At 36.3% G+C, this 25398-nt stretch overlaps 1 protein-coding gene across 1 annotated transcript in view; it reads left to right on the top strand.

Annotated features, from left to right (window-relative positions):
• Positions 1-273: 273 nt before the first annotated feature.
• SECISBP2L (SECIS binding protein 2 like) overlaps positions 274-25398 on the top strand; it is a 60187-nt gene continuing 35062 nt past the window's right edge. Inside the window, exons 1-7 of the mRNA XM_027554056.1 lie at positions 274-519; positions 7761-7939; positions 12373-12697; positions 14331-14466; positions 19315-19547; positions 19837-19861; positions 20215-20330. Coding sequence (XP_027409857.1) covers positions 496-519; positions 7761-7939; positions 12373-12697; positions 14331-14466; positions 19315-19547; positions 19837-19861; positions 20215-20330 — 1038 coding nt within the window. The 5' untranslated portion in view covers positions 274-495. The remainder of the gene's footprint in view (positions 520-7760; positions 7940-12372; positions 12698-14330; positions 14467-19314; positions 19548-19836; positions 19862-20214; positions 20331-25398) is intronic.

Raw genomic sequence — 25398 nt, forward strand, 5'->3', positions numbered from 1 at the left:
ACGCGCGTGTCCGAGTGGCTCCACACTCCTTAGTTTAGCAGTCCAGAGGGGCAGTTAAGTCCCACGCAAAGCGCAGAGCGGCTCAGGGAACATGCTACTCGGAATGTCCAGCTGGCCTCAGCCTCCAGAACGGCCAGCTCGCGTTGGATTTCCGCCAGCTCAGGCCGCCTGCGATCACTCCGCCCACTGCCCCTGTGGACCTCCGCCCCCTTCTTTCCCTTCCGCGCTCCGCCATTTCCGACTACGCCTCTAGCTCATTTGGGCCCTCCTCGGCTTCCGTCCCAGATGATCCCTCCCCGAGGCTGCCGCTGCCCCCTCCTCCCGGAGCTGGGGCCGCCTCCTCGGCCAGTGGCGTAGCCGGACTCTGCGTCGCGGCCAGCTAGATAGGGGCGGAGGTCCGGACCCCGGTCTCGACCCGAGCGGGGGGCCATGGAGAAAGCGGCCCGAGGCACTCTTCACACCGACTAACGCGGGCCCGTTGCGGCTGCAGGCGCCATGGACCGAGCCCCCGCAGACCAGGTACGCGGGCTTGAGCCAGGCCGGTCGGGCCGGGAGCTGGGGGTCGCGGCCGCGGCTTCCTCCCGAGCGGGCCCTGGTCTCCGAGCGTGGGCCCGGACGGCCGGAGCCCTCGGGTTCCTGCTGGCGCAGACCTCCTTTCCCCGGGATCCTGGCGGCGCCCCTCTTCTGCATTGTTTCAGATGCTGTCTCGAGCTTGGAGGCTTTTCCAGCTCTGATTTCCCCCGGGCTGGGGATTTGCTTTTGGCCGCCCTGACTTGTTTGGTGAAAGGGGCCAGAAGATTCCCAAGTTGTCCGTTCTTTCCCGAGAGAGGGTTTATAACTTCACCAAATACTAACCCCCCTCCCCCTTCCCTTCAGTTCTGGAATGTGTTTTTAAGGTGGAAAGGCTTCTCGCTTAGAAAAACTGTCAGGGAATGTGATAACTACAGATGATGGAGGGGTTATGGGCTTTTTAAGACCTACGTTCCCTTGAGCGAAGCATTGTTTTTGCAGTGGTTTTATGGAGGTGTTCCTTTTTAGATATGAAATACTGCGGTTTCCCTTTGCCCTTCTAGCCAGTTATTTTGCCCCCCCCCCCAAAAATAATAGTGTTTTTGAAACATCGATTTTATATTTTAAAGGTGTAGGACCCGAAGGACGAGTTCATTTCCGAGCCCGTTTTCGTATTCACGAAGTCCCATTAATGTTTCAGTTGCATCAAATTATTGATTATCCAAGCTAGTAGGTGCTGGGAGGCTGGGATGGTGACAGTGTTTAAAAAAAAGGGAAAAAATCTAAAATAATAGTTTTCTTCCCTCCAAAAAGTTTCAGTATTTTCCATTCTGAGATCTGTATGAAGGGATTTAATTTGATGAAATCGAAGTTTACTCACTGTCCATTCCCCCTCTTCAGTTGAAGGCCTTGCCCAGTAATGAACTCGGCAAATAGATAAAGGAAAAAGATTAGGGGTTAGCCCGATGACTTTACAAATGGATAATTAACACCTGAATAACGAGACAAGATTTCCCAAATTCTTGTATTTGTATATATGTAGCTGGTATATTTATGTGTATATATGTAGCTAGTCAGAGGGAGTTCAGATTTTGAAATAGGTCTCTTTCAGCAGACAGCAGCTTCCTGGTTGTGGATATTTGTTTTGTTTTTTTCTTTCTTTTTTTTTTTTTTCCTTTGTATAAAAATCTTTATTTAAAAAAAGCTTGTGTGAATATGACTGAAAACACAAGCGAGTTTTACGAAACAGTTTGTGCATTTACCAAAGCAAAACTGATGGGGACCCCTTGACAAATTAATTCAGGCTTTCCTGTGACCCAAGGTATTTTATATGTCCCCTATATCCAGTTTAATGAAAAATAATTTTCCAAGATACCTATCAAAAAACACCCGAAATTTCAAAGCCTGAGAAGTGAATAAGAAATTTTCTTGAATGATTTTCCAGTACGTGTGTCACTAATGAAAGGGTTAAACATTTTGTTTCTTCACTGGGATGACAGAACTGTAACTAGTAATGCTGTCATGTATATACTTATGGTTCCATGTATATATATATATATATATATACTTATGGTTCCTTTCATCCCAGAGGAAATGTAATTAACTATTTAGATGGTAACTTTTAGCATAGTTATTTGTATGTAATTATCTGGACAGCAAGTGCTATGAGCAAATTCTTTAGAGAGCCTCTTTGTCTTTCATCCCGTTTCTTTCCAGAGTTCACAACCTATTAAAATTTTGTAGAAATTTAAGCTTCAGAAAGAAACATAAATGTAGGTTTTCTGTTGAAGAATTTTTTTTTTTTTCTCTCCAGTACCTCCTACCTCTTCCCTTAGCCTAATCCTAGGGGATTATGAGAGAATAATTTGAATCAATTGCTCTTTCCCCCACACATACACTCACAGAAAGCTGAGATCCCCAAAAGTGATGCTGCTTTGCCTAGTTCATGCTGTAAGCAGTTAATTCAGGGGTCCATGGATGACCTGGAAGGAGTCTCCTTCATTTTAAATTAGCACTTTTCTGATGGCAAAACTCCATTATTTTCATTATATTCTCATATTCATCATTGAAAAAAGGCACAGAACTATTAACTTAATGATAGATGAGGGGCTGGAACTGAGATCTGTCCACTGTGTGGAGTTCTTGATTGCTTTCACTATACCACTGAGTAATGTAATGGCTTTTCCAAGTTATTTGGAATGTACTTTTATATTTTTACTAAATGAATTTAATAAGTAAAAGTCATTAAAAACAGATGCCACATGTGCTGAATTTCCGTTTTTCTCTCAAAACATTTATTTTAAACCAGTGTTGGTTTATATTCAGAATTTCTGGGAATGTCTACAGCGTTAAAACTTATAATATTATAGTGGTTGACTATTCATAGAAGTTTGATTTTTAAAGACTAGTACTAATACAGACTTTCTGCATTTTGTCTTAAATCCTTGGAGTATTGCACAAGTGTAACTTAAAAAATATCTAAGCGTGTTTTGCCTGAAGACATTCATGTTGTAGTTCTTGGAATTATGTCTTGTTTTTTATATATATATATGTATAAAATCTTTGTATAAAAGGATAAATTCTGTGTGTGTTGATCAAGATAATAAAAAGCAAGTTACTGGGAATACATGCTAGCTAGTAATCTTAACTGTAGTAATGACTATTTGAAAAAATGTTATAACCATAAGAGAATCTCAGGAGTAACCTCTTTTAGCAAGACTGTTTTAGATCAAAATGAGTAGCTTATTTTAATTGCCAGAGGTAGTTCTGAGAAAGGATGCTGCTTAGTATAGTGCATTAAAAAAAAAAATCTGTTTTGTTTATTTAGCTGTGCCGGATCTTAGGTGTTTTTTTTTCCCCTGTCCTTAAAGGGGAAAAAAAAAAAAACTGATATAAAGGGATGTGAAGACTAAATAATGGAGTTTGTTTATAAAGTTTTTGTATTTCTATTTTTAGGACATTTAGGACAGTGTTTTGAGATTTAAAAAAAAAAATAAACAGTAGCTTTAGAAGTGACAGAACACTTGAGGTTGACAGTCTCTTTTGTATTATCAAATAATTTAAACTCGGGCTTAGTTTTTAGTACATTAATGTTAGATGAGTTCTTTTAAAGTAATTTGCAAAATTATTGATCACTAATGCCTTTAATTCTTAGAAAACCAGATGTGTGATAAGTGTATATGGTTTCATGCAAAGAACTGTTTACCAATTAAGGTATAATATTATCTGGGTTATAATTTTTTCTTTAAATAATTATAAATGTCAAATAGAGTCAGCACTGCAAACTAAATGTATTCTAAATAAGTTACTCTAAAGTGTTTTTTATTCAGTAATACTTAGAGTTAGCTTTTATAGATCTAAGTAAGCTATTGCCTTAACATTTTAAAAATGCTTTTGTAATCAAAAAGAAAGTAAATAATGCTCATTTAGTGAAAATATCATTTGGAAATTTAAAAAGGCATTTTTTTCCCCTAAGCTTTTAAGTCAAAGGGGACTTTAAAAGTGCAATTAAAAAAATTTTAAAACATAATAAAATACTGCATATTAAAATGTATGGGATGTGGCTGAAGCTATACTCTGAGGCAAAGGCATAGTCATAAATGTTTTCGCTGTTCAGCATTTTAAAAGGAAGTTAAAAATTAAGCATCCAAGGAAAGAAGTGGGGGTGGGGGGAGAACTCCTCAAAGAAAGAAAGAAAATTCCAAACACTAGTATTAAATTTAGAAAGTTAGGTTTTAAAAAAGTACCATCAGAGTTTAACAAGATTAAATGTGGTCCATTTTAAGAAAAGAGGGAAAATGTATGAATAGGAAAGCAAGTAGGCAGAGTCTAAGTTAAATGCTTTGATTTTTCTCTTCAGTATTTTCTAAAGTCTTGCAAAACTTGATATGTATAACTACTGATTTATTTAGTCAAGTGGCTTACTTTCAGTAAAAGACGTTCCAGAAAACAATAAAGCCAGCAGGTATTTCTTAAGCACATTTTCCTTCAGAAGACATTTATTTTATCTTTGGTCATGATATATAAAACATCTTAGTGTTTGATACATCCTATTTACCTTAATATAGCAAGAACGTGGAGGGTTTCCATAGTCTTATTTGTTCTGTGGGTGTGTAGTACGTACTGACATTTCACTGTGGGAGCATGCTTTATTATGTTCTACTTCAGTTTTGATTTTAAGTGGGTGTCATTTTTCTATTGCTTTCTGGGGAAATTGTTTGTACTCTTCTGAAAGTTCCATCTCAGAGGAATTTAGTCTGCATTTTCTGTTGATGTGTGCTTCATACTAGTGTGGTGCTCTCTTCAGTGCATGAGCTCAGTGTGTATTTGTTAAATTATACAGGCTCTCAGTGATCTGAATGCATTTGTTTAATAAACTTTTAAATAAGGTTTCTACAGTTTCTTGTTCAAAACAGGTTTCTGGGATTATGATTTTTCATTAACTTGGAAAATTCTGAAGTAATTTCTGAAAGATAAAGGTAATTTTACAGTACAGTGTCTTTTTTTTTTTTTTCCTTTTTTTTAGCAAATAGCAGTACAGGAGTAGATTTTGTTCTGTTTAGACTTCTTCCATTATTTTATTTTCTTTAAGGAGACAAAAATTTCTTAATGGTCATGGCATAAATAGACTAAACAGAAATACAAACTGAGGAGTATCATTGTATGAAGTAACTAGTTAATTTTTTCATAACATTTTGTTGTCTACTATGTAAGACATTTTTTCCTTTAATTTCTATATTAATGAAATAACTGCCAAAATCTGTTGCTTGCTTAACATATTATCTGTATGACTTTTATTATGTGAAATTTTAAAAAATATTTTGCCATATGAACATTACTTTTCAGGCCTGAGGACAGCTGAGGCTGCATTTTGATGTATGATGCTGAAGGCCCCAAAGTCACGACAAACAACTTTTAAAACCATAGGGAGTTGTAACTGTGGGAGAAAGTTTGCCAGTCTGTTCCTACTAGTGACATCTTCTGTTTGTGCAGCTGTTGACTACAGCAGCTTCTCTTTTTTGGTAAAAACAAAGGATCATTTCAGTGTTTGTGAGTTTTATTGTTGAATGCCAATATCTAGAATTGCACTTAGAATAGAAGCCAATACAGACTTAAATTTTTGGGGACATATACGGTGTATATGTACAGATATTAGTTATAAATTATGCATGACACTTTTTGAGTAGTGGTTACTTAAATTCACAAAACATATAAAGAACAGATGAGACTAGGTATTAAAAACTTGTTGCAAAACAAAACAAAAAACTTTTTTTTTGTTTTTGGCTAGTCTGGTGGTTTGTGGGGTATTTGTTTCCTCACCAGGGATTGAACCCGTGCCCCCTGCAGTGGAAGTGGAATCCTAAACACTACACTGTTGGGAAAGAGCAAGGATATGAATTTGTTGTTACAAAGTAATTTATGAATTGGTATTATTTGGGGGTATCAGGAAAAGTTATTTTTAAATTGCCTTATTTCTTTATATTAGTATTCTTAGTTTTTTTTCATATGGGACTGAGAATTTAATATAACCATATACCTTGAATTAGAAAAAAAAATTCAAATGTCTTCTAGCCCAGATTTATAAAGCTGTTCAGGATTCTCATACGTTCAAAGGTTGATATTTTAGACCTTAATAAGTTTTGAGTCCTAATAACTATCATAGTGAAAATCACCGACCTATATACTATTAACATTTGTTTTTGCCTCCTATGTTGGAATTCAAGAAACCAACTCACACATTATTTATGAGTACAATTATGTTATCTATTTCAGATTTGGTCAGTAGTATAAAAGTAGACATCAAAGTTACATCAGGTGGGGAGGAAGGATATTGAATTGATACTGCTGTATAGTTCAGATTTCTTCCCTAGACATGTGTTTTCAAATGTTCACAATGAACTGTTTTTGAACAGTTTGAAAAAAGGCTGTATATTCAGCACATATATTTAGCATGTCAAGTCTTTTCTTTAGATTTTTTTGGATTTTCTACTAATTACTTTTGTGAGACACATGCATGAAATTTATTCAGAGAAATATGCCTTGATGGGAGCTTCTAATAAATGCCATCCCAGTGGGGAAAAAGTTCTGGTTAGATCTATTGCTTTCACGTAGTTGATTTGAGTTGTTGAAATATTGGGTTGCATTCCACTCACTGGTTTTGCAAAGTGTTTATCTTTTAATATTGTTATGTTTGTGGGTTTTTCCCCCCAAGTCACCTTGAGATGTTTGTAGTTTTTTAACATTCTCCTTTTACAGAATGTGCCTATAGATTATTTTATACTAAAATCTTAAAAATTTTAGTTAAATATAGCAAACACAGAAAGAAAAATGCACAAAACCAGTGTACAGCTAAATGAGTTATTGGATGAAGACCTTGTGTCATCCATGTTAGGATACAGGATTTTGTTGGGTGCCTCAGAAGCTCTGCCAGGTGCCTCTTCCCAATCACAGCTTCCTCTTTCCTGAGAGTAATTCCTATCCTGACGTTCATGGCTCTTCTTTACTTTTCTTTATAGTTTTGTCCCCAATTTGTGCATCCTTAGTATGGTACTTTACTATGTTTAAACCTCTATAGATTTATAAGAGAAGATAAAAATAAACTAACATGGAGCACGAATTCTGGATTACCTTATTTCCTCGGTTTGTTTGCTGGAAAGCTGAAGTGCTCACTTTTTTCTCAATTTAACTGTGAAGCCAAAGTTTTTCTCCCTTGTGCTAAGTTGTTTTTTTCATTTATTGTAGACATTATCCTTCCTTTTAATTTAACCATACTAATCTAATTTCCTGCAATGGACAGAAATAAACTTTTTTAGGCTATTCAAACAAATATAGAGTAGTTATCCTTCAGAACTCTGTTCAGTGATTTTTTTCCACTAACAAAATTAACTTAAAACACAATGTTTTGTCTGAAGAGCGAGTTTGTTTTTTGTTTTGTTTTGTTTTTTTACTACCAGCTTTATTTTTGGATTCCAAGGTATGACTTCCTTGTACTCTTGATTGTTTTAACAGCTTTGGTTATGTAAGAAATGACTTCATTGAAATGTAGTAACCTTTGATAAAGTTTTTATCCAGTTGATGGCTTTGTCTAAATAACATAATCAGATTAAAATTTTAAAATGTGACCTTGCTCTTCTTTTGAATGTTTTGTGAATACTGAGAAGACTGTCTCTTTTATTGTTTTATTGTTGTGAATTTGTATTATTTAAGTTTTTGCTTGTTTGTTAGTAATGTGTTTCACTTTCTCTTTGAAGAATGTCAAGCTGTCAGCTGAGGTAGAACCATTTATTCCCCAGAAGAAGAATCCTGATACATTTATGATCCCTATGGCACTCCCAAATGATAATGGAAATGTTTCTGGTGTAGAACCAACTCCAATTCCCAGCTACCTGATTACCTGTTATCCATTCGTGCAAGAAAACCAGTCCAATAGGTAATTTGTTTATTATTATTTTCTTTTGGTGGGGGAAGAAAGGGGTAGGGAAATGTAGAAGTTTGCAAAGCACACGTCTTAACTTTTTCCTTTTGTAACTTTTAAGTATTAACTATTTCTCTACTTTCTAAGAGGAGTAAATGAAACCAAATGATGTAGAAATTTAAAAATTGTTGGCATGGATTATTATTATTTTCTCATTCTTTCTAAGAGAAAATGGAATTCTTTGTATCTCCTATAATAAGTTATTGAAATTTTTTTGAAATAAACTGACTCAACGGGAGGAAGGAATTATTCAGAAAGAGGTGAACAGAAAACCTTTTTTTGAGGATAGGCATATAATCCTAATTGCCAAGACAGTCTGTTCTAAGAAGACTATATCAAGGGATGGCCCTTAACTTTGAAGCTTCTGTGGCCAGTTAGCTTATTGTATCTTTAGACTCTGTAGTTTAAATTTAGTTTCTGTGCTATGGTCACAGAGTGATTTAGCAAAATGCTTACAGCTCGGATACTGTGTGACCTAGTGGTTAGGGTGTGTCTTGTGATAGTCCTGATAGCCTTTCTAACCCTGCTTAGACTGTCTGAATGATTAGCACTTCATTGGTGTAGTTCATTTTATTGCTGTATGAAAGTACTTTCAGCATGTTTCATATTATATCACACATTAAAATTGTACTTCTAGCACTGTAGGATAAATGGATGAGGTAGCTGGACTCTAGCCTTTGCCCAGCCACCCCTGAGGGCTAAGGCAAGTCAGTATTTCTACACATGTTTAACCATTGTGTCACACTAGTGTGTTCAGGCACATTCTTTGAGAAATTCTGGATAGATGAGATATATGGTCAGTAAATTACTCTCTCAGGTATTAAATATTCAAGTTAATACTCTAGAACTCTTTAATAGTTTGGGGGATTAGGCACAGTAGAAGCTAAAGGATTCTGTTCAGTTGAGTCAAGGGAAATAGATTTAAGGACTATATCTGATAGATAAGAGTGCCTGATGAACTATGGACGGAGGTTCGTGACACCGTACAGGAGACAGGGATCAAGACCATCCCATGGAAAAGAAATGCAAAAAAACAAAATGGCTGTCTGGGGAGGCCTTACAAATAGCTGTGAAGAGAAGAGAAGCTAAAAGCAAAGGAGAAAAGGAAGGATCTAAGCATTTGAATGCAGAGTTCCAAAGAATAGCAAGAAGAGATAAGAAAGCCTTCTTCAGCGATCAATGCAAAGAAATAGAGGAAAACAACAGAATGGGTGATCTCTTCCATAGAGATCTCTTCAAGAAAATTAGAGATACCAAGGGAACATTTCATGCAAAGATGGGCTCGATAAAGGACAGAAATGGTATGGACCTGACAGAAGCAGAAGGTATTAAGAAGAGGTGGCAAGAATACACAGAACTATACAAAAAAGATCTTCACAACCCAGATAATCACGATGGTGTGATCACTGACCTAGAGCCAGACATCCTGGAATGTGAAGTCAAGTGGGCCTTAGAAAGCATCACTATGAACAAAGCTAGTGGAGGTGATGGAATTCCAGGTGAGCTATTTCAAATCCTGAAAGATGATGCTGTGAAAGTGCTGCACTCAATATGCCAGCAAATTTGGAAAACTCAGCAGTGGCCACAGGACTGGAAAAGGTCAGTTTTCATTCTAATCCCAAAGAAAGGCAATGCCAAAGAACGCTCAAACTACCGCACAATTGCACTCATCTCACACGCTAGTAAAGTAATGCTCAAAATTCTCCAAGCCAGTCTTCAGCAGTATGTGAACCATGAACTTCCTGATGTTCAAGCTGGTTTTAGAAAAGGTAGAGGAACCAGAGATCAAATTGCCAACATTTGCTGGATCATGGAAAAAGCAAGAGAGTTCCAGAAAAACATCTATTTCTGCTTTATTGACTATGCCATAGCCTTTGACTGTGTGGATCACAATAAACTGTGGAAAATTCTGAAAGAGATGGGAATACCAGAGCACCTGACCCGCCTCTTGAGAAACCTATATGCAGGTCAGGAAGCAACAGTTAGAACAGGACCTGGAACAACAGACTGGTTCCAAATAGGAAAAGGAGTACGTCAAGACTGTATATTGTCAACCTGCTTATTTAACTTATATGCAGAGTACATCATGAGAAACGCTGGGCTGGAAGAATCACAAGCTGGAATCAAGATTGCCAAGAGAAATATCAATAATCTCAGATGTGCAGATGACACCACCCTTATGGCAGAAAGTGAAGAGGAACTCAAAAGCCTCTTGATGAAAGTGAAAGGGGAGAGTGAAAAAGTTGGCTTAAAGCTCAGCATTCAGAAAATGAAGATCATGGCATCCAGTCCCATCACTTCATGGGAAATAGATGGGGAAACAGCGGAAACAGTGTCAGACTGTATTTTTTTGGGCTCCAGAATCACTGCAGATGGTGATCACAGCCATGAAATTAAAAGATGCTTACTCCTTGGAAGAAAAGTTATGACCAACCTAGATAGCATATTCAAAAGCAGAGACATTACTTTGCCAACAAAGGTTTGTCTAGTCAAGGCTATGGTTTTTCCTGTGGTCATGTATGGATGTGAGAGTTGGACTATGAAGAAAGTTGAACGCAGAAGAATTGATGCTTTTGAACTGTGATGTTGGAGAAGACTCTTGAGAGTCCCTTGGACTGCAAGGAGATCCAACCAGTCCATTCTGAAGGAGCTCAGCCCTGGGATTTCTTTGGAAGGAATGATGCTGAAGCTGAAACTCCAGTACTTTGGCCACCTCATGCGAAGAGTTGACTCATTGGAAAAGACTCTGATGCTGGGAAGGACTGGGGGCAAGAGGAGAAGGGGACGACAGAGGATGAGGTGCTGGATGGCATCACTGACTCGATGGACATGAGTCTGAGTGAACTCTGGGAGTTGGTGATGGACAGGGAGGCCTGGCGTGCTGCGATTCATGGGATCGCAAAGAGTCGGACACGGCTGAGTGACTGAACTGAACTGAATATTACATTAAGAATCTTTGACCTATATTGGACTATGCTTGAAGTAATTTATAAACTAAAAATACTATTGCAGTGTTTGACAGAGTGGCTAAGTGTACAGTATAATTTTAACTTTTCTTATCTTACCAAATAATCTTTGAGAATTCATGAGTAGGCCAGCCATCAGATTATTTGAAAATATTTTTAGAATTATGGCAGGGAACATTTTTCCCTTGTGCTTTGTCAAGGAATAGTAAGGAAAAGCTCTCTCATCCAGCTCTGTATGACCTCTTAGTCATCAGCGGCAACTGTCTGCAAGGAGGACTGATGAGATGGGAAGGACTGGTGCTTTATAGGAAGGCATCACACTAGAAGAACTCTAATGCTGGAGATAAGATGGCACTGAACAAGCTTGCCTTTTTCTTTTCTTTCTCTTGGACCTCTGGCGCCTGCTTCCATTGTCAAGAAGGGGAGCCAGGGAAAGAGCTGGACTTGGCCAAGTGGTTAGGGGAATATTGGAGAGGAGTAGGAGGCCCTTGGCCTGAACTAAAGAATGGAGGTGGAATAATCAAGTCACCTACTGTAAAGACCACCTTATACAATGATCACGTTACCCTGCTTTTTGCAGAGGGCTGTTACAGTTAGTTACTGCCATTGAATGGGAACTTTGGACTGCCATTACTGGCAGATTCAGCAGATAGGTGTTTAACTTTTAGGCAGAAATATTGTGAGGCTGAGGGAGAGAGCTACAAATAAGAATACTCTGTACATTTTAAATTTTGAAATGCAGTAAACTGTCAGGTTAAATTTCTTTGTGTGTGTGTGTGTGTGTGTGTGTACACACTCAGTCGTGTCTAACTCTTTGTGACCCTTTAGACTGTAGCCCACCAGGCTCCTCTGTCCATGAGACTTTCACGCAAGACTACTGGAGTGGGTTGCCATTTCCTACTCCAGGGGATCTTCCTGACCCAGAGATCAAACCCACAGCTCTTGGATCTCCTACACTGCAGGCGGATTCTTTACCGCTGAGCCATCAGGGAAGCCCGAATTCCTTTATACTGTCAGTTAAAATTGTTATTACACATACGTAAAAACTAATTATAGCAAGGAAATTGATAAAAAATGATCTCTTTTTCAGAATTATTATGAGGCTACAGTTGGCACTAGTGGTAAAGAACCTGCCTGCTAATGCAGGAGACTTCAGAGTTGCAGGTTCGATCCCTGAGTTGGGAAGATCCCCTGGAGGAGGGCACGGCAACCCACTCCAGTATTTTTGCCTAGAGAATCCCATGGACAGAGAAGCCTGACAGGCTATGGTCCATAGGGTCACAAAGAGTCAGATACAATGGAAGCAACCTAGCACATTTTATACTGTTATTTTCTTTTATTAAAATAAGTTGAAAATTTGCTTTGTATTATTTTCAGACATGCATGTCAATAGATTTGTTCTTTTTTGATTTGGTTTTACAGACAGTTTCCATTATATAACAATGATATACGATGGCAACAGCCTAATCCAAACCCTGCTGGACCGTACCTTGCTTACCCCATTATATCTGCTCAGCCACCTGTTTCTACAGAGTATACATATTATCAGCTGATGCCAGCACCATGTGCACAAGTCATGGGTTTCTATCATCCTTTCCCTGCACCTTACTCCAACACTTTTCAGGCTGCAAATACTGTCAATACTATAACCACAGAATGCACTGAGCGTCCAAATCACCTTGGACAGGTCTTCCCATTGTCTGGCCATCGAAACAGAAATAGTAATAGAGGACCAGTGGTACCAAAAGTAAGTGACCACATTTGATTGGCTTTTGTGTTGGATATTTCTGTTGTTAGTGTAAGTAATTTGCTACTTGTATTGATTAGCCTTTACTACTGAGTTTTACTTTTTAAAAAACAGTTAAGGATGTAGCATTTTAAAAATAACTTTTCCATTACTTTTGTTCCTCATTCTTTAAATGGTGATAGGATTAACAGTCATTTTCAAGTTAGAGAGTTTATATAAGCATAATGTACAAATATTTACAAATTATTTTAATTTAGTGATAAAAATTGCATAGTGACACAGTTTTAGTAAGGGATTAGTTTGGCTCCTTTCCTAGCAGTGTTAAGTGGCTAATGTACATCTAATGTACATCAATCTTCAGAAATAAGCAAGAGATATTATGGAAAAGAATATTGAATTAAGTCTCTTCAACTTCATTGTTTTCTATTCTGTCAATTTTTAGTAGGAACAGCACTTTGTTTTTTAGAGAGTGCTTTATTATATGAACACAGGGTCTCCTAGGGCTAAAGAAAATTAAAGATAAATGTGCGAAATGACTTTGTCAACACCAGCCTTTTGACTAAGTTAAAAAAAAAGACACAAAGGCCTTGAAATCACAGAAGAGTTTTAAGGTTAATTCTAGGTGTCTGTTTATTAAGTAAAATATTATTTTTCTATTGAAGCCATAGTGTCAAAGCAAATAAGAAAAACCAGATTTCTTCTTAGCTTCTTTTAGAAGAAGCTTCTTTCAGATTAGCTTCTTTTGAGCTAATGGAAAGCAGAGTGATTAAATGCCTTTTACGTCTTTTATTGTCGAGGAGTTCATGCTTTCCTAGATTCCATTAGCCCAGCCTCTTTGGTGAAAAGTCTGTGATGTCTTCTGGCATACTTTTTTCAGGTTAAAATACAAACAAGCTGTAGAAGTTGCTTTGAAAAGCTTATTAGTTTTTGTCCGTGGAAACTTTCTGGGTCAAGGGAAATCCTTTTGGGATATCTGGGAATGAAAAGAAATAAGTATTGGAAATAGACAATAGTATATAACTTTCAAGTATTTAAGTAACATGATTTCTCAGAGTACATTTCCAGCACTTTAAGAAGTTATCTAAGGAGTTAAATTTGGAGTTCTTTTGTATAAATTGCTATTAAATGATGGATACTCATATTTTTAAAAAATGAAGGAAAGGATCAGCTTTTTAATATTTTCTTTTTAAATTCTAAAGCAGAAATTTCTTTTGTACTTCATTGCTCTCATGAAAAAATTGAGCTTTTGGATAAGTTACCACCCTTTTTACTGATACTGCCTTTTTAAATAAAAATTTATAACCCCTTGATGTGGTTATACTCTTATTATTTATTATTAAGAAAATTTAAAATGCAAATGACAATTAAAATGAATATATCTCATTAATTATAATAGTATTAATGGTTATTTGAAAAGTAGTATATAAATGTGTATATAATACATTATATAGCCTCCTATGATTAGCTGTAGATAATTTAATGAAATCCTAACACAGTAACCCTGTTTCCTCATGGATTGAGAGTCACTCATTTGTAGCCTCATTTAAGTATATTTTTAAAGGATGTATTGATATATTTTATAATGTTTATTAGTACATTGAATAAGATTTTAATTTTTTTTTACTTCAATCAGCAACAACTTACACAACAGCACATAAAAAGCAAAAGACCACTGGTGAAAAATGTAGCTATTCAGAAAGAGACAAGTGCAGCAGGTCCTGATAATCGATCAAAAATTGTGCTACTGGTAGATGCTTCACAGCAAACTGGTAAGGCAAGATTTTTCTTATGTATATACATCATAGATTTAAAAATATTTTTTATTTTATTGAAATATAGTTGATTTACAGTATTGTGTTAATGTCTGCTGTATAGCAGTGATTTCATTTATACATACATATACAGTACATTCTTTTTCATTTTCTTTTCCATTATGGTTTATCATAGGATATTGAACACAGTTTTCTGTCCTCTACAGTAGGGCTTTGTTGTTTGTCCATTCTATATATAACAGTTTGCATCTGCTAATCCCAAACTCCCAATTCACCCCTCCCCCAGCACTGCCCCCGCCCCCAACACACTTCGGCAACCTCAAGTTTGTTCTCTGTATCTGTTGTCATGCATTGACTTTGTAATTGTAGACTCTACCACTTTTTAGGATTTTGGACTTTCAGTCTTCTGTTTATCCCGCCACTTTGTGAAATTCTTTAGGAAAGATGAAACAGTCCCATGTTCTTAAAGTTCTTTCAACTTGGGTGCTGGCTTATATAGTTTTGAGCAGGATTTGAGGTTTCCTTATCCCCTTTCAGTAGTGAAGCAGTTCAGAAATCAGAGATGGAATTTTGAAGACATTATAGAAATTTGAGGGACTCATTTTGGTAGAAGTTAGAATTGTACATATTTTATTTTTCATATGTTTTTTAATAACTAGATTAAAATCCCTTTTAAAACATTCTATAAATATCTTTATAGAAGAACTTATCAAGTTTCGTGTACCATATTTTAGCATAAGATCTGAACCAGACCTATTAGTGGTAACATGTATCCTCAAACAAGTAAAAATTTTGGGCTAGTTGTATATCATTTTGTTAAAAGTTTTTGGAGGACTATGTAAACATTAAAGTAAAAAGCTTTATCCTGACAAGAGGTAACAGTTAATAAGTAGTTTTAAAATTCTCACTGTTTTCCAGTTATATGTGAAATTTCATTTTGTAGCCCGGATAATTAGCTTAATAGCTAAAGAGTAGATAGCTGTCTTCTCTCACTCATTGTCATTTAAAAATCCTTATTAATGATTCAGGACTAGATCTGTTCAAAGACATGTTTGCTTTTTACCCTTTACAGTTTTTACAAAAGTGCTGTCTGGCTTGAAATGAATTAGATGGTACACACTTTCTTTCATTTGTACTGTATCTTTTTTGTTGGGCATCCGTTCATTTATCCTTTGACAATTCCTTAGGTTCATTAGGAGTAAGAAAGTATCTGGGAATCAGTCAAAAAACAGCTTGCTGATAGTACAATCATTGTATGGTTTGTAGGGCATAAAGTGATAAGATTAACAGACTGACGAATGCTTGGAATGGTTTATGATAAAGAGCCATAAGGTAATATATGACAAACTTCTGTATGTTTTGGTTGTTCCTAGACACAGTGACCCATTTCTACATGCTTTGAACCCTAAGAACTACTTTAAAAATTTGTTCTAACGTCTTTGGTTTGCTCATTAAGTGACTACAAAGACAACCTTCTGAATCTCAAGAATTAGAAAGTGGAAAGATGAAGATATAATTTGAGTAGAAGATTATACCTTCTATCAGTATTCTTATTCTTCAGGTTGTTCTTAATTTATCAGGATGAATTGATGTCAGTTATAGGTAGAATGCAAATTATGGTTTAAGGAATTTGTAATACATTTTTACTCTTGAACACAAGCTTGTATTATTTAAAAGAATTTAGTAAGATGGCTAGGTATAAAATAATACACAGAAGTTAATTATAAGTGTGTTACCAACAATCAGCCTTCCCTGGTGGCTCAGACGGTAAAGCGTCTGCCTACAATGCGGGAGACCTGGGTTCGATTCCTGGGTTGGGAAGATCCCCTGGAGAAGGAAATGGCAACCCACTCCAGTATTCTTGTCTGGAAAATCCCATGGACGGAGGAGCTTGGTTGGCTACTGTCCATGGGGTTGCAAAGAGTCAGACACGACTGAGCGACTTCACTATCACTACCACCAACAATCAGAATTTAAGAAAATATATCATTTACAATAGCAACAAAAATATAGTTTCTGGGATAAACCTGACAAAGTATAAGACATTTATACTGAAAACTAACTTTATTATAGGACATTTTAAAAAAACCTAAATCGCTCATTCAGGATGATTTGATGTTGCAAGTGGCATTTTTCCCTTTGTTAATCTACATATTCAGTGCATTTCTGATCAAAATTCCAATGGGGATTTTTGGAGAACTTGACAAACTAATTTCTAAAATAAAAGAGCACTGATCTGAAAAGAGCCACGACTTCCCTGGAAAAGAACATTTCCTCTTGGGAATTTCCTGGTGGGTCAGTGGCTAGAACTCTGCTTCTGCTTTGGGGAGCATGAGTTCAGTCCCTGGTTAGGGAATTAAGATCTCACATGCCACATGATATGGCTAAAAAAATAAAAATTAAAAAAAAATTTTTTTAATTAAAAGCATTTTTAAAAAGTATTAAAAGAATTTTTTTTCTAGATAGCAAGACCTACTAAGCCATTTATTTTTTATAGGCTTATATAAAAATATATAAAATACAGTATACAAAGATTAAACAGAACAGAGTCCCAGAAACAGACCCGTATATGTGAAAACATATACAAGGAAAATGACAGAGATAGCATTACAGACCCTTAACATATACATCATGCAAATCTTATGTTTTTAATTGTTATTAATTGATTGATTAATTTTTATATCATGCAAATCTGTTCCAGATGGATTAAGGACTTAAATGAGAAAACCTCATGTAGAAGAAAATATAGGCAGATATCTTTATGATTGCATGGAGAAAACTTTATAAAATTATGAATTTCTACTTATCAAGAGTGAATGAAGGGGCTTCCCTGGTGGTTCACTGGTAAAGAATCTGCCTGCCAATGTAGGAAACTCAAGTTCAGTCCCTTGTCCAGGAACATCCTGCATGGCACAGAGCAACTAAGCCTGTGCCACAACTTTTGAGCCTGTGCTCTAGAGCCTAGAAATGCAACCACTGAGGCCACGAGCCACAGCTACTGAAGCCTGCACGCCCTAGAGCCTGTGCTCCGCAACAAGACAAGCTGCTGCAGTGAAGTTTGAGCACTGCAACTGCAGAGCAGCTCCCAGTAGCCACCTCTAGAGAAAGCACACACGTGCAGCAGCAAAGACTTAGCACAGCCAAAAGGAAAAAAAAAAGAGTGAATGAAGGAACAAGTCATAAATCTTGGAAAGGATTTTACCATGTATGTAACTGACAAAGGATTAGTATGAGGACATAGGAAGAATTCGTAAGAATCAGTAAGAAAATGATCTCACCTTGCACTCAGGGCCCCTGGAATGCAGTGCTGCCAGGGGGCTGAAACACTTTGGCAGAACTATAGGAATCTTTGTTTTGACCCAGTTGGCCTACTGAGGACAGTGTATCCAAATGGAATCTCCTCCCAGAAAGAAAAGGAACTGTTTGATTAAAGGTGTGTATACTGCAGCAGCACACAGAAAACCACTGAAAACTTCTCAATGTCCAGTAACAGGCAACAAGTCCAAAGAGGTGCCCAGGACATCCACTCAGTGAACTAATATGGAACCTTCATATATTATAATTAGGAAAGAACATATATATAATTAAACAGCACAACTGAAAATTATATTGATTCTGTATAAAAGTTATATATAGAAAAATTGTGATTGTGAAAAAAAGGGTTGTAGGGAAAATTATGTAGTAAAAGGAATTTTAGTGGTGTGCTGGTTTGGGAGGAGTTGGTAAGAGGTCTTGTTTTTTAAAATGCCTTGTAATTACAATTTGTGAAATACAAAAATGAGAAATAGGCAACTTAGTAGAAAAATAGACAGAAATCAATCCAAAAGTAAAACTAACAAGTATTTCACAGAGGGGAAAACATACATGGCTATTCTCAACCTCATTATTAAGCAGGAAAATGCAAATTAAAATCTGCAATGAGCCATCTTTTTATACCCAGCAATTGGGAGAAATTACAGCCTAGAGGACAGTGTCTAGTATTTGGTGAATATGTGCACCAGCGGGGTTATTTATATCCTGCTCTTAGAGTGCAAACTGTTTGAACCACCTTTGAAAAATGATTCGGCATTACCAAGTAAAGTTGAACATTACATGTAACCCCTAAGCCGACCGATATTTACCTTAGAGAAACCTTCATGTGCACACATACATACTCTTACATCTATATAAGAATGTTTACAGAAGTACTGTTGTTGAGAGCAAAACCCTAGAACAACCCAAGTGTCCCATCAGTGATACAGAGGACAGAGGCACTCTGGTATATTCATACACAGGCATTCTAGATTTCAGTGACCTTAATGAATTACAGCCACAGGCACCAGAATCTCAAAACCAATCAACATTTGAGGGAGAGAGCAGCGTCAGGGGGAAGCAAGTCACAGAAGAATGTGGACATGTGATTCCATTTTTATAAAGGTAGAATTGCAAAAGTACATAGTGTATGTTTTGGAAATACAGAAGTCCACAGTAAATCTATTTTAAAAAGTGAAGGAGTGATAAACTCAATTCCGAATAGCCCCTGAGGGAGGAAGAGAATAAAGTGGTGGAGGAAGCATGCAGTGGACTTCAAAGGATTGGTGATGTTTAAACGGATGATAGTGGTTTGTTTTAATTATATAATATTAAATACACAAATAGTTATGCAGATACTCGCTTCATAATAAATACATGTTATAAAGCAACTTGTCAGGAGCATCTTCTGCCCATCTTTTCAAAAAGTTTCACACCTGTTTTCTTTGTTTACAAAGTTAGATATTGTTCTTTTCTTACAATTTTAATGATAATTTAAAAGAATTGGTCAGCTTGTTCCTCAAGAGGAGTTGTCACACTTTCCTTGCCTTACAGATTTCCCATCAGACATCGCAAACAAATCTCTCTCCGAGAGCTCTGCCGCAATGCTCTGGAAGGCCAAAGGCAGGAGGAGAAGAGCCTCCCACCCGACTGCCGAGTCCTCTAGTGAGCAGGGAGCTAGTGAGGCTGACATTGACAGCGACAGTGGCTACTGCAGCCCCAAACACAGCACCAGCCAGCAGCCTGCTGCCGGGGGGTCGAGAAACCCCGATGCTGGCTCCGTCAGCGTATGTGACGCTTCTTTATCTTCTCACCTGTCATCTGTGTCAGTTCTTTGTGTCTTCGCCTAAAGCTGAAGTATCTATTTTCATTAATAGTTCTATAATATGATGGTTAAAAATATGTTTTGTATGTGTTACTATTAATATAAAAATACTCACTTATGGAGAAGTATTTTTCTAAGATTATAATAAGCGTGCTTCACAGTAGATGGAATTGTGAAATGTTTTACAAGGTATATGGTGTTTACTCTTAAGCAGAAAATAATTGTTTTTTTTTGTTTGTTTCTATTTTTAGCATGTGGACTCATCTATATGTGCAGGTACTTACTTTCTGCATAGTGTTTTTGCTCTATTTTCTTCTCCGTCCATGTCACAGTTTTGCTTTTAAGCATGAAGCTTGCTGATGCTGCAAAAAAAAAATTAGAAGTCTTCCAAAGAAATGCAAGTTAATTTGAAAGTATGGTTTTGTTGATGAAGTTGGGAAAATGTCAGCTGGAGGTATTCTGCAAGTTGACACTTAACATTACCAAGAACTGGAATGCCACTTAAAGTTTATGGAAATTTTCCAGTGTTACATTTAGAATGACTGAGTTTCAACACATGATGTTAGGGGGCACTTTAGGTTTTGGTATCTTTATAATTAAATTATATTTTAAAATCTCATTTATTATAGGTGGTGTAAATTGGTCTAATGTAACTTGCCAGGCAACTCAGAAAAAACCTTGGATGGAAAAAAATCAGACATTTTCTAGAGGTGGAAGGCAGACTGAACAAAGAAATAATTCACAGGTAATTTGGATTAGGTTGGAGAAATAGGTGTGAGAAGAATTATTATAAATTGTGGCTTTGAAGAGCAGTGTCCTTAATTTTTGGCATGCATGTTGTGTTTAACATGGTAATCTGTAACTTTGAAGTGGTTTAGGGAATAAAACTATTATTTAAATAATGAAACAGAATAGTAACATGTTGAATAGATGGGATATATATTGTACCATTTTCTACTTTTCTCTATTTAAGAAATGTATTTGGATATTTTATAAGTTAAAAAAAGAATACAGTCCTGCTTCATCTTCTGTGACTTTTTCCTATCTATATAAAAAAACATAAAGCATATTAATGCCTTAAATATTGATTTTTTTTAGACCTTCAGGACTGCAGCCTTGTCCATGTCTTTACTTGACTATAAACACCACAAACCATGCTTGGTGCTTGTTGTAGTACCACAGTGATGGCAACCTCGTGCTATAATGTGGCCAGACTGGGTAGCTTCCTGGGTTTGGGGAGCAAGATTTAGCTAAAGTACAGCAGAGCAAGTTATATACAGCCACAGGCTTCCAATAACTATCTTCCTGCATTGGTTGTGTCTGAAATCAGGGAGGCGTTGGTTGGTCAGTATTTTTCCTTTTTTAAATTTTTAGGTAGCATTCCTGGATTTCTTAAATCTTGTTAATGGGAATTAAAGTTACCATATGAGTAGATCTAGATGAACTGAAATAGAAGTAAGTTAATAATGGATCGAATAAACCGAATTCTTGCCTGTGCCTTTGCCTCCCTGAGATGAAGTTCCCTAGCATTAATTACGCTGTCAGGAAAACAAGGAGAATAGTGCCCTCTTCCCTACAGTTATTGCAGAAACGAGTCATTGTTGTTTGTGGCAGGCTTGTGAAGCAGTCTAGCTTTATTTGATCAAAAAGAGCTGAAACAAGAATTGTTTATATAGATTAGATAAACAAAATCTGTGGAATGTTTGGTCAAGTACTAAAATTTTATCTGGAAGTTGTAACTGCTAGACCTGCCAAGCTTGCAGTCTCTGCATTGGTGCCTTTGGTATCAGTAGTCCACTAGAGAGTAAATGATACTGACACAGAAAAATATTTTACCTCTGCCTCTAAGCTACTGAGAAGACAAAACAAAATTACGGAACTGCGTAAACATTTGTTTATTTTGTATCTCTTCATTCCAAAAGAACTGGAGCCAGATGTTGAACAATGTGTTTTCTTTTCTACTTCTGAGGCTTTGTTGTACTTTTCTTAAGTGTGCAGTTGTTTGCTTTTTTGATAGGCAGAATCTTTTTTCTTTTAAGTCAAAATATTTTCCCTTTCCAATTTCTGATTGTTTTAAGGCTTAAAAAGCCTTTTAGAAATGTATGGACGTGAGTCTGAGTGAACTCCGGGAGTTGGTGATGGACAGGGAGGCCTGGCGTGCTGCGATTCATGGGGTCGCAGAGTCGGACACGACTGAGCGACTGAACTGAACTGAACTGAAATATTCATTTGTATTTTCTGCTACTTTTTTACAGTGTAATGTTTTCAAAACTTTTATCCAAGGTTTTCTTTTGAAGTGTGGTACCACCTGATGATGTCAGTTTTCACAGTAGTTAACCAGTTATCTTAATGTTGTAATATATTAATTTTTTTCTGATTTACTCTTTTAGTCACCTGCTAATCTCTTATGTTTTAGGTTCTGTTTTTGAGCTTTTTCCCCATTTATTATTAGATTTGTACACCTGTACCATGTGGTTTTAACTACTGAACAGTGAAATGATTTTTTACTACTTTTACCAGCGTCTTTAACATTTGAAACAGCAGGTTTTTCCCTATACTCTGCTGTAGCCTTAATTGTAAATGATAGAGTCTAAAAATTTAAGTTTTATTTTTTGAATAAAATAAAAATGGTTTTATTTTGTGAATAGGTTGAAAAAAATGTGTGAAAAAGGTTATACAACAGTCTCATTTGCATCCTGTCTCCACATGTTTTCTCCCCGTACCTGTACCTGTGTATTTGCCCAGAGTTCCTCCATGTCCTTATAAGTAAAAATATAAGTATGTATCTCAAGTTTTATTCATTCTGTTCTGTGCTCTGTTCACATCTTTTAACAAAGTAGATAGATATTTTGTTAGAGATATTGCTGTATTATTTACTCAGAGGGTTTCTGCACTTTTTTTTTTTTTTTTTTTAAATGCAACTCCTAATGTTGTTGGGGCTTCCTTTGTAGCTCAGTTGGGAAAGAATCTGCCTGCAATGCAGGAGACCTGGGTTTGATTCCTGGGTTGGGAAGATCCCCTGGAGAAGGAAATGGCAACCCACTCCAGTATTCTTGTCTGGAAAATCTCATGGACAGAGGAGCCTGGCTGGCTACAGTCCATGGGGTCACAGAGTCGGACACGACTTAGCGACTAAACCACCACCACCACCACCACCACCACCACATGTTGATGCATCCTTGTTATTTTCGGAGTCCTGTTGATGGACACTTTAATTGTTTATAAACTATTGCTGTTGTAGATATGCTACAGTGCTATTTTGAAATCTGTGTGTAGAGCAGTAGAATATATTCCTGGATAAGTATTGCTGAGTGAAAAGGTGAAATCACCTCTGTTATTTGGTAGATATCACCAGATTGTGCCAGTTTGCATTCTTAACAGTCATGTGGAGAGTGCTTATTTCCATAGAGCCTCAGAAACCATGTGTTTTCAAGATTCTGGATTTGTGCCAGTTAGGAGAAATAGTGTATTCATGTAGTTGAGCATCTTTCCATATGTTTAAGGACCATTTGTACTTTTCTGTGAACTTATGTTCTTTGCCCATTTATTGTGTTTTGACCTTTTTCTCTGTTTTTGTACATTTTTAAATCAGTTTGATCAGGCTGTTACCAAATTTAAAGAAATTTTAAGAGCCTTTAGTCTGTTATGAGTTGCAAATATTTTACTAGATTTTCATTTTTATTTTTGACTTTGCTTAATAATTGCCATGCACAAGTTTGTTTTAAATACTGTTAAGAAGTTGATTTTTTATAAAGAAATTTGTCTGATTTCCTCCAATGTGTTTATGCTCTTGTGTTTTTTACATTTAAATCTTTATTCCATTTAGAGTTTGTCTTAATGGATGTTGTGAAAAATGGGTCTTATTTTGTGTTTTTCGTGTGGCTACCCAAATCTCCCACCACTGTGAATTGACAAGTCCATTACTTCATCTATTTGAGATAGCCACCTTTATCACCTATTAAATTTCCATATATTTTGAAATCTTGTTTCTGGATTTTCTGTTTTGTTGTTTGGTTGTTAATCTATCAACTTAAGGAGAATGGACATCCTTTATGATGTGGCATCTTTCTAGAAAAAAAATACGTCATTCTTTTTTTGAGTCACCTTTTTGTGTTCTTTAGAAGTATTGTATAGTTTTCTAAAAACAAATTTGTACATATTCTTCATATATTAATTCTTAGTGTTTTTGTTATGTAAATGGAGCATGAAAACTTAAGTCTTTATATATTAATTTTATGCTAGTCATTTAAGAACCTTAATATGTATTTGTTATTTCTGCTTGGTTCTGTTCTGTATGCCCAGTCTCTGTTAACAAAACTCTTTTAGAAGAACTTAAAAAAACAAAGGTTCATTTCAGGAGGTAATTGAAATACTTGCATGTTTGATCCCCATGAACTTTGTTGGAACCATTAGTTGGGGATTTTAATTTAATCCTCAAACTTTGTCTCCAAGAATTAAGTTGCATTTATTTTTTAAAAGAATTGTTTTTGTGTTTGTAACGACATTATATATTAGCTGCGGTTTACAAGAAGGCTAACATTTGAGGTAATGCTGTTTGGAAGGTAGATTTACATGTACTTTTTTGTGATAGTGACTGTACAAAGGAATGAAGATTTTCACTCAGGAATTATTCTCTTGCTTCCTATTCATCCCTGTGTTGGGGCTTGATTGTTAGTACTCATTTCAGTGTGAATAATTTATGTGAATTAAGTCGTTTCTTTGGTACCTGGACATTGTAAATTGTGTTTGTTTTGCCATCCTTGTGTGAGCTTCTTTTCATGAACCAATTAAAAAAAAACTGTATTATGAAAATTTTTAAACAGACATTAAAGTTGAAATAATTTTATAGAGAACATTCATTGCTAGATACTACCAAAGATTTTTCTAAAATTGGCTTCATCACATGGTGTATTTTTCTATCTGTCTCTCTATCCATGTTCATGAGGCTGTTTTAAGATGAAGTAAATATTTAAAACCAAGAATCTGTTGGGTCCTTGGAAAATTATCTAGTTTCTTAACAGGTGCTTATAGGTTATAGGAAGTAGCCCAGTTTTCACAATAGATCCTCTAAGGAAGAATTACATTTACTGTATGACTGTGCTCTAGCTTATAGTTCTGCCATACAACCTACTTCCCAAGAGCGTATAAAAATTCTGTTTCTTATTGGCAAGTCTTCTTAGACCAGTTGATTAGCATGAGAATTGCCAGGTGCTTCCAGGGCTTTTTGTGCATATTTTTGATTTCATATCCAAAGCCTGTATACCAGCACCTGCAGTCCAGGTCCACTTCAAGTTCTGTTTATTATTAGGATTCTTGAGTAACTGGTGAAGAACACTGTACTTTTCTCATCTTCTCTAAAGTGTCCTGGTTAAGAAGGGCATTTCATATAAGTTGCATTGGGTACTTAAGAGAGGGAACTTAATTGTCTTAAGATAATGCTTTTTCTTATTCTTAGTTCTTTGTATGACAGTTGAACAGTTTGCAGATGTATTAATAGGATAATAATTTATGTGACTGAAATTTTTATTCTCTTAAATCTGTATTCTTATAAACAACATTTAAAATTTTTAATATTTCTTAGGATTAAAAAATACGAAAGCTGCAGATATTAAAAGATCTAAAATAAAATAGTTTTTTGTGAAAAGGTAATGCATAGTTTCTCTCAATGGTAACATCATTCAAAACTAGTGCAATGTCACAACCCCGATATTGACATCAATGTAGTCAGGATTCAAAACAGATCCATTACTACTGGGATCCCTTATGTCACTCTTTTATAGCCAGACTCCCTTCCTTTCCTCACCGGCTTCTCC

This window comes from Bos indicus x Bos taurus, chromosome 10 (assembly GCF_003369695.1).
Source record: "Bos indicus x Bos taurus breed Angus x Brahman F1 hybrid chromosome 10, Bos_hybrid_MaternalHap_v2.0, whole genome shotgun sequence".
Taxonomy (NCBI): Eukaryota; Metazoa; Chordata; class Mammalia; order Artiodactyla; family Bovidae; genus Bos; species Bos indicus x Bos taurus.